Genomic DNA, 9775 nt, shown 5'->3' on the forward strand with positions numbered 1-9775 from the left:
TCTCGGTACCGGATGGTCAACATCGATTAAAATCTGCGCCGTAGAAATCCATAAATTAATCGATTTATGGATTTCAGATTTGTCGCTCAAATAATCGATAAGACTGAGCTCGCCCAAGAACCGTTCGAAAAAATCTTGCTTTTCAAGAATTTCTTTGGAGAGCCTGAAATCGCTGAAAATGTCCAGGATTTCTTACAGGGTTCTGAGTTGACAAAGCGTTTTGTGTATGGAATTGAATGTGAAATAACACAACAACCTGATTTACGATTATATTTCAAGACTGAAAAGTCCCTTCACCCCAGTATATGTAAATATAAACATTAGGTACAGTTTTGGCAAACAGTCTTCAGCTGCCTCCATGACGGATAGTATATGATAATTGTAGTATTTTCGGGCCTCAAAGAAGATAATTTTCGTTCGGGGCATCACAAAACCCATAGCCAAATTCACCTTGTATATCCCGGACTTCCATACCTTAACTACAGACCAGGCATGATAAATTTACCAGTGACAGACTCTGACCTCTGCGACACAGAATACCGGTCATCAGGCCATGCATCATTCTATTCTATTCCATTCTATTATTCTATTCGCCCCAAAGATATACTCGCGCTCCAAAGTTGACAGCTTTACTCTTCTCGCGCCAAAAGAATTTACTAATTTAAAGTGTAAGAAATTCTTGTTTAAATTTACAACATACTCGTAAATATGAACTTTGTGAACGCGTCGTCCTTTCATGAGAACAAATGCTTGGAAGCCCGAATGTCCTGAATCTTTTGAGGAGACAATATTTCATAAAAATTTCAATAGGTTCAGAAGCGCCGTGACTACTTTGGCTTCAGATGCACCTGTACGAAATTCTATTAAATTTTAAAATTGGGCTTAACTAAATAGGCATCATAAGTACATAAAGTAGGCATTTCGGCATTTCTATTTATTTCTACTTGTAAATAGGTACCAATAGGTACATGACACGGGAAATAAAATGAGATTATAGGTAGCTATAATTAGGTATGTTGACCTAAAATGGGTACCTGCCTAATTTAACATTTCGTCATTTCAGATTTGACCTTGCTTTAGGTCAACCCTACGGGAGGTACCTATAGTAATATTCCGTCAGTTTATGAGCTACTTAGCGCCTTTTCCAAAAGTATCGGTATATTAGTTAATACACGTTAATACACCGTGTTCGGTATTTCGTTTGAAATTAATAGCAATCAAAGATTATGATAATTTTTGATCATTATTTTCGAAAGAAAAAATCTACACGTGCGTAAATATCCTTTATAGGCTAAAAATTTTGGCATGCCTACCTACGTCTCAGCAGAAACGGCATTGTTTGGAATTTGTTGATGCTGACAAGGTCTTGATATAACCAGCGTTTTATTAGGTTACGCTATCACAATGTTACGCTTAACGCGATTATTTGAAAATCTGATCCCCTATTCATTTTTACTTTGCCATTTGCCTTCGAGTTTATACACATGTCATTTACACGGCCTATGTTTCTTTCAATACTTTTCCAATGGTTAACACTTCAGTAGACCTGTTTTAGGCCTTTTACAAATTTTGTAGATAAATAACTAATCTCTCTTCTGAATTTCTCACAGAACCTATGTTAGTACGTTTCTCACTTAACCCACTAATATCATCGATCTTAAGTAGGTACGCATTTGATAACGACTTCAGAAACTTAGACAATATACACAGATACATCCCTATTACCTACGAGTATTATTATGTACATGGACAGAGGTATACTGCAGGAGAAGTAGGCTCTAATTTACTACACCAAGCCAGTAAGTCAGGGTAATATTGTTCATGGGAAATCAATAAACAAGTCCAACAAGACGAGAAAGAGAACAACAATCAAATAGACATAAGCTACATTTAACAACAAAATATGTATTGCAATGGGTACAATATTAAACTTATTACATGAAATACATGAGTCGATACATCATGTTCTTGTATACAAGAAAACATAATTACCTATGCCCAGATACATAGTAGAAGCTTCATAGAACAGTCTCTACAAGAGTCTCCACCTTTTCAAAGTTCGAAAATAATGAAAAGGTTTTAATAGTTTTTTTTTTCCAGGTTTGGACGATTCATACACACCACATCTTGAGTCTTGCCTATGAGAATATTCATTTATGTGTATGTATTTGTTCCCGTTATCAGGTATTCTGCCTTAGACATCGGACTTCAGAAGTAGAAGCTTCATAGAACAGTCTCTACAAGAGTCTCCACCTTTTCAAAGTTCAAAAGTAATGAAAAGGTTTTAATAGTTTTTTTCCAGGTTGGGACGATTCATACACACCAGATCTTGAGTCTTGCCTATGAGAATATTCATTTATGTGTATGTATTTGTTCCCGTTATCAGGTATTCTGCCTTAGACATCGGACTTCAGTGCCTTGTTTGGTACCCTTGGAGTAATTTGTATTGCTTCGATCTCTTAACGCTTTTGGTGCCCATCTCGTCTTGGATGTGTGATCCTTTTCCTCACCAAACTTTTGTACGTATCTAGTACCTACTTAACATTATTTCCTGAAAATGTGTTTTAAAAATTCTCATTTTTAACACGAAAATGTCACCACTGCAGGTTGTTGTTGCTACTCCTTGAAAATGGCCGTAGATTCGTAGAAGCTCAACCCATCCTTTAGAGCTCTTTGCCCCTACACCTAGAAGCTTTTTTGGGTATGACTTTTTGAATATGGCTACTCCGTTCTGTTCACGAAGGAGACTGTCCCCGGAATTCCAAAAGGATTGAGCCAAAACACTTCGACACTGCTCCTTCTCCTTGCACACGGAATATCCGAAAATTGAGTCACAAAAGATCTAATCATTCTAATCAGTTCGCAGTGACATAGTTAAGGCGTTTATTATAGCCGATGGCCCTACTTATACCAATCGGACGACGCAAGAATTCCGGTGTGCAAGGAGAAGGAGCAGGAAAATAAGAAAAGTTCCTATGGCCACGGAGCTCAGAGGTTCCAGTCCATATAATAGGAGTATTTGATGTTGACGAATAGATAATGTAGGTAGCTATATGCTTCAATGATCAAAAGTATTCAAAGTTTTTCATCCCAGTTGTGGTTATTTATATTTAAGAGTACCTAGGTACATTATTTGTGACTTTTCTCCTTGGTTTCTGAAGAGGATATAATCATGAGCTTTCACCCCTATTCCATAATTCCAAACCATAAAAAAGAGGAGATGAACAAAACAGGGATCTCATTTCAGTCTAATGGCTCTTGTATCAATAGTGGAATTGCTAATTGAACAGATTTAACACCTTGGGATGTTCGATATCTAATAGAATCATATATTTTATTTACTAGATTTTAATAATGGAAATAAGAGGTATAAAAGTTTAGCTAATATCAGCGCAGATAACAAGTTGAACAGGAAATTGGTCCTTGTTAGCGCATTATTTGTTAGAAATATGAAATAAAAAACTTGAATTGCATATTATGAAAATAATAACTCGTGGATTAGGAAGAGTCCTTTTAACTTCCGATGGGCGTTGATAGAATTCACTCTGAACAGGAAATCGGTCCTTGTTAGCGCATTATTTGTTAGAAATATGGAAATAATAAAAACTTGAATTGCATATTATGAAAATAATAACTCGTGGATTAGGAAGAGTCCTTTTAACTTCCGATGGGCGTTGATAGAATTCACTTAATGGGCACTCCACCATGGTAATAGGAAAGTTACTTTCTATTGTTATCCCTTGAGTAAGGTTTGGATTGGCTATCAGTATCTGGTTAGACAAATCATCAGCAGAACTCTTCCAGATCTTCATGGATAGGCACTCAAAGAAGAAACTTTTAGTTTTTGAAAAGTCCCATATTGACTTTTTTTTTTTAAAAAAGTTAGAACTTTCAAGGGTGTACAGTGTACACAACACTTGACTTTTTTTATTTTAATAGTCCATGATGTCATTGGTATTCCACTGAACTAGCAATTTTTTTTTTTTTTTTTTCCTACCTAATGTATATTCTTCACACCCCCGATAGTAATGTCATCGCAAACGATGCGTTTTTCTACGTCTGATTCAACACAACCTGGCTATAAGAATAGACCAGATCGCTCTGTAGTCTGTACTGAAAGGCTGACAAGGTTATGATTTATCATAGTCGGATTGCGCGATTGCCCTGCCCTGTTACTAGACAGTTATGCTAAAGGTAGTGTTTTACCTTCCCTTGTTTCAGGAAGTTTAGTCATCGAAGAGGAAAGGAAGCGAGTGCTAGAGCTGAAGAAGAGAGTTCAAGAAGAAGTGAAGATGCAATGGGAGAACGATCATAGAAAAGTGTGTGATGAGCTATTATCACCCAGCTCAGAAACTAAGTAAGTTCATGTGTATTTTTACATGGTTTTATTCGACACACATGTAGCTAGAAAATTTAAACGGCCGGAGCCAAACTCGGCTCAAGTGCAACTCTTGGATTATCTGATCAGTTGATTTCTATAAAATTCAATCAATCAGATTTGTTTAATCTAAGAGTTAAACTTAATCTAAGTTAAATTTGATCTAAAGGTTGTGTCCACACATAGTCGATGGCCGTTGATCGACAGCCGGTCGACCATATGTGGACACACCTTAAGAGTTGAACTCTTATAAACTCCCACAGTTAGTTTAATCCAGTACACATTCTTATAAATTCTTTGTTTAATTGTTTCTATTGTTTAATTGTTTCAAGTTGATTGCCACACACACTTAGCATTCATATCGTACCGTTTCTTATTATTATTGCTGTCTTCCGTCTCTTCTTTTCAGTGTACTGCTGAGTCCACTCTTAAATTCCCTATTTAGGCCTACAGGTATAGGGAGTTGGGATCTGACTCACTGACTGGGTAGTTCATTGGTATTGAAAAGAGTAAATAGTTCTTAATTTGACAGGATTGAAATACTTTTGTCTGATGATCGGTCCTTTTATACATTTCGTTTTCAGCTACTTTTGTAGCTAACACTCTCAGCAAATTTTGTAGCTAAATAGGTGTGACTTTTGTTGATCTTGTAAATTGTGTACTCGGTCCTATTCGAGCAGGATAAACAAGGTATATTTTATTCTACAATTAAAAGCATTTCATCTCGGATTGACCCTGTATCACAGCAAGTTAATGGTCCCACTAGTATACAGCGGGCCTCCTACTAAACTCACAATATATCACTCCATCTAATTATTACGGCACATACCATTCCCTCTCTCTATCTCTCCCATAGGTTGACGTCTCCCCCTCTCTGTCTCTCCCATGGGTTGACGTCATTTTATCCAATAGTCCACCTTGCGTGAAACATATGTACGTACGTACGAGCAGTACGAACGTACTTAAGTGTGGAATGCAGGCCTATTACCTATTTATTACCTACCTGTTTGTGTAAGGCAGTTCATATGAAGATTTATTTGGCCTTTAGTTGGCATGTGAATGATCTCATGATGCATAAGGTCCGTTTACATTATTTGGTTATTTTGCCCCATGTTGTTGTTGCAGCGGCTTCAGGCGAATCGGAGTCTCTCTCTCTCTCTCGTCCTCTCTCCCTTTCTTCCCCTTCTCTATCTCTCCCATAGGTTGACGTCTCCCCCTCTCTGTCTCTCCCATGGGTTGACGTCTCCCCCTCTCTGTCTCTCCCATGGGTTGACGTCATTTTATCCAATAGCCCACCTTGCGTGAAACATATGTACGTACGTACGAGCAGTACGAACGTACTTAAGCGTGGAATGCAGGCCTATTACCTATTTATTACCTACTTGTTTGTGTAAGACCGTTCATATGAAGATTTATTTGGCCTTTAGTTGGCATGTAAATGATCTCATGATACATAAGGTCCGTTTATATTATTTGGTTATTTTGCCCCATGTTGTTGTTGCAGCGGCTTCAGGCGAATCGGAGTCTCTCTCTCTCTCTCGTCCTCTCTCCCTTTCTCTTTCATAAAAAATGTTGATTTCTTGACTCTAATAAAATAAAAACTAGGTTTGGATAAGTCCTTCTATGGGGACAGAGTGACAAACAGACAGACGACACCGAAGCGAATACAATAGCCCGTCCCTTATACCTTTTTATTACTATTGTAATAATAAAGGAAGGACGGGCTAAAAAGAATGTTGGTTGAGAGCAATCTTGTACTTTGCTTTCTCCTCCTCTCCCCCTCCTCCTTCGTTCCTAAAGTCACCACAACTTCTATTAATACCTCCTCTACAGTCTGCTCTATGTATCCACTCTGTACCTATGTATACGATATACGTATACTACAGTACTACACTCACGTGCAATTAATTCGCACAATATTTGACTCTGGAACATTTTCAATATTAACAATATTTTCTTTGAAAATGGAGCCATCTTAAAAACCAAAGACGGACGGTATCTATCTTAAAGACAACAACACGAATTTTTAGCTGGGGACGAATACAATATTTTAAAGAAATATTTTGGGCGTATTCTGAAAGAGTTGCCATAGTAAAGGGATGAAAATGTGAATTTTCGCATTTCTTTTTTGGATGGAAATGTGAATGTTTTGATCCCATTTTTTTGCACACGAGTATAATTATATATCATATTATATACTTTTTATGTTAATGTTGGTTGAGAGCAATCTTGTACTTTGCCTTCTCCTCCTCTCTCCCCCTCCTCCTTCGTTCCTAAAGTCACCACAACTTCTATTAATACCTCCTCTACAGTCTCCTCTATGTATCCACTCTGTACCTATGTATTGTATACGTATACTACAGTACTATCTACACTCACGTGCAATTAATTCGCACAATATTTGACTCTGGAACTTTTTCAATATTAACAATATTTCCTTTGAAAATGGAGCCATCTTAAAAACCAAAGACGGACGGTATCTATCTTAAAGACAACACGAATTTTTAGCTGGGGCCGAATGCAATATTTTAAAGAAATATTTTGGGCGTATTATGAAAGAGCTGCCATAGTAAAGGGATGAAAATGTGAATTTTTGCCTTTCTTTTTTGGATGGAAATGTGAATGTTTTGATCCCATTTTTTTGCACACGAGTATAATTATATATCATATTATATACTTTTTATGTACCATAATATGTATATACTTATTTATATGCCTTACTGTACACTATTTATATCAGCTCACACATTGTGATTTTTTTATTTCGGTCCACCGACGTTTATTGCAATAAATATGAAATGTCCATCACCGGTCTTTAAAAATATCCATCAATGCTTAAACGTCGTTAAATGAGTCTTTCTAATCGCTTTGCCCGTTGTGAAAAGATATCAAACAAATAACTGAGAATGATATTAATGTCTGCAATTTGTGAAGAATTGGGGTCAAGTCGTCTATCATCAACGGAAATATATAAATGTATGTAATAAATACCATCATAATAATGTATGTAATAAATGAACTACAATGTATGATGTACATATATATGTATTTAATACCATAATAACGTAAGATATATGAATGTATGTAATGCCAGGGGTAACAAGAACTAATTAATTAGAACAATTGATATTATGTGTTGAATACAATTCTGGGAATGCGAAATAAATGCACATAATTTCGTGTACATATGCTGCGGTGCAAACAAATTCTGGACAGTTTTCTATTTCTATTCCTTAAGGCTTGTCCCACAGTGGAAGCGTAGATTATGCGCCTTTTTTTTAGTAACTCGACTATCTTTTTTTGTTTTTTTTTTTTTTTTTTTTTTTTTTTTTTTTTTTTTTTTAAAGAAAAAACCCCCGTGGTTTTGGGCTTTTTTTTTTTTTTTTTTTTTTTTTTTAAGGAAAAAAATCCCATTGGGTTTAGCGCTTGATCGTGCCTTTGGGAGACCGGCAGGTACCTTTTTATGAAATTATTTTTATCGCCATAACACCTAAAGAACTTTGGACCCGCTGCGGGCCAGGGGCAATTTTGCTAAAATCTACAATTCACTAAACCACTAGTTACTAGTTAGTAGGTAATCTATGTTCTATTTTGCTTTCCAGTGATCCTCCCAGTGAAGACTACGAAAAGATGGCGTCAGATCACCCCCTCAGCTCTTCCAGTGTATCTCCTGATAGCATGTACAGTAAATCCATTACCTCATCTTCGGTAAGTATTACATTGAGTTCCATTAAAAAAACTAGTATGGCTTGGCTGAAAACTCTAGTATAGCTTCGCTATACTTTAATAATAGGTAGAGTGTATTTAAAGTCAATTTTGTTCTGACTTGATCAAATGCTTGATTGAGATCCTGAAAGTTTGGTGCACTCTGTTTCAAACAAAAAGTAATAACTATAGTAATAGAAAGTAAAAATGTAAAATAACAGCCTATCTAACCCAAGGAGAAAAAAAAAGCTAACCAGGATTTTAAATAATGTTATTCAGACTATTTAACCCAAGGGGAAAAAAGCTAACCAGGATTTTAAATAATGTTAATCAGGCTATTATTTAACCCAAAGGGAAAAAAGCTAACCAGGATTTTAAAAAACCCCCCGAATTACACTCTGGTGCAAAGAATCCGGGACAGAGTGACGAACTTTTTCTATATCAACAATATTGTAATTGAAAAAAGATTGAAAAAAAATCAGAGACACGACAAACCGTTCTTATTTGTACACGACAATATGAATTTTTAGCTGGTAGTACCAGCCTGGTACCAACAAAAAAAAACGTTTAGAAAAGGCTGCCAAAGTAAAGGAATGAATATGAATGCAAACTCACAGTATAGGAATGTCATTGCATTTCTGAAATATGATCGCAATGTCATTCTAACGGTTTACTTACATATTGTCGTGTACAAGTAAACCGTTTTACTTACATTGCATCAATTATTATGTAAACAAACTCCATACACAAAAAGCCCACTCAAAGGCTTAGGTGTAGGGGCAAACAGTCCTTAAAAGAAGGGTTAAGCTTCTATGAATCTGGGGATGGCAATCAAGCTATGCAAACCATCCCGATTTTTACCTAAATTTCCTTTAGGGATGAGCTTTTTTTTTGCACTCAAGTGTATATTAGAACTGACGGGATGGTAAAGAGCTTGTCCAGATGTCCAGCTACTTTATGTGACGTTAGGAGCCAGGCTGCCACATTAACTCCATTGTGTATGGCTGAAAGCGTGGCGTCAACATTTCATCCAATCAAAAAATTGACAAGCAAAATAAAAGTCGGATTTTTTTATGTGTCTTTTCCTGTTCACTCATCAGACATTTCATTCATTTTCTGCCATCACATCTCGTGAAACTGTTTTCTTTAATCTCCGCGAATATCACACGACTTTCTTATTAATTAATAAATGAGTTATTAAGTAAACAAACACTCACTTTTAGTCATGCCACCTCAAAACGGATAAATGTCATCACTTAATATTTCTGTCCAAAACCTCAAGTCATGATTTTGGAAATATGATCATTTTCAATACGTTCTCATTTACCTGGTACAAGTTCCTTATTCATAGGGTAATGGAAAGCATTCTTCTCTTTTTTTTTATTATTATTAAAAATAATAAATGTTTACCTCTAGTCTTGGGTTTGGTGTAATGTTTTGGGTTTGACAGCCATTGGCTTGGCCGAGTCATCTACTTTTTCGGAGTCAATTGTGCTAATTATTAATTAATCTAAGTAAAATTCAGAACTTTGAAAAATATTTGATAAACCTGTAAAGTGTTATCGGTAAACTTGTCACATCCACCAATGCATAACCTCTTTGAGTTTTATTCTTCACATGAGATGATGTGAGTAAAAAGTTCATGATTTCTTCACTAGATGGCGTTAGTATTATCATCCAAATAAATGAACT

At 36.0% G+C, this 9775-nt stretch overlaps 1 protein-coding gene across 1 annotated transcript in view; it reads left to right on the forward strand.

Annotated features, from left to right (window-relative positions):
* The window catches only part of LOC103524585, a 10063-nt gene extending 1620 nt beyond the window's left edge, over positions 1 to 8443 (forward strand). The window contains exons 2-3 of the mRNA XM_017449668.2: positions 4222 to 4357; positions 7981 to 8443. Coding sequence (XP_017305157.1) covers positions 4222 to 4357; positions 7981 to 8149 — 305 coding nt within the window. The 3' untranslated portion in view covers positions 8150 to 8443. The remainder of the gene's footprint in view (positions 1 to 4221; positions 4358 to 7980) is intronic.
* The last annotated feature ends 1332 nt before the right edge of the window (positions 8444 to 9775 follow it).

Source organism: Diaphorina citri, unplaced genomic scaffold (genome assembly GCF_000475195.1).
Source record: "Diaphorina citri unplaced genomic scaffold, Diaci psyllid genome assembly version 1.1 scaffold106, whole genome shotgun sequence".
NCBI lineage: Eukaryota > Metazoa > Arthropoda > Insecta > Hemiptera > Psyllidae > Diaphorina > Diaphorina citri.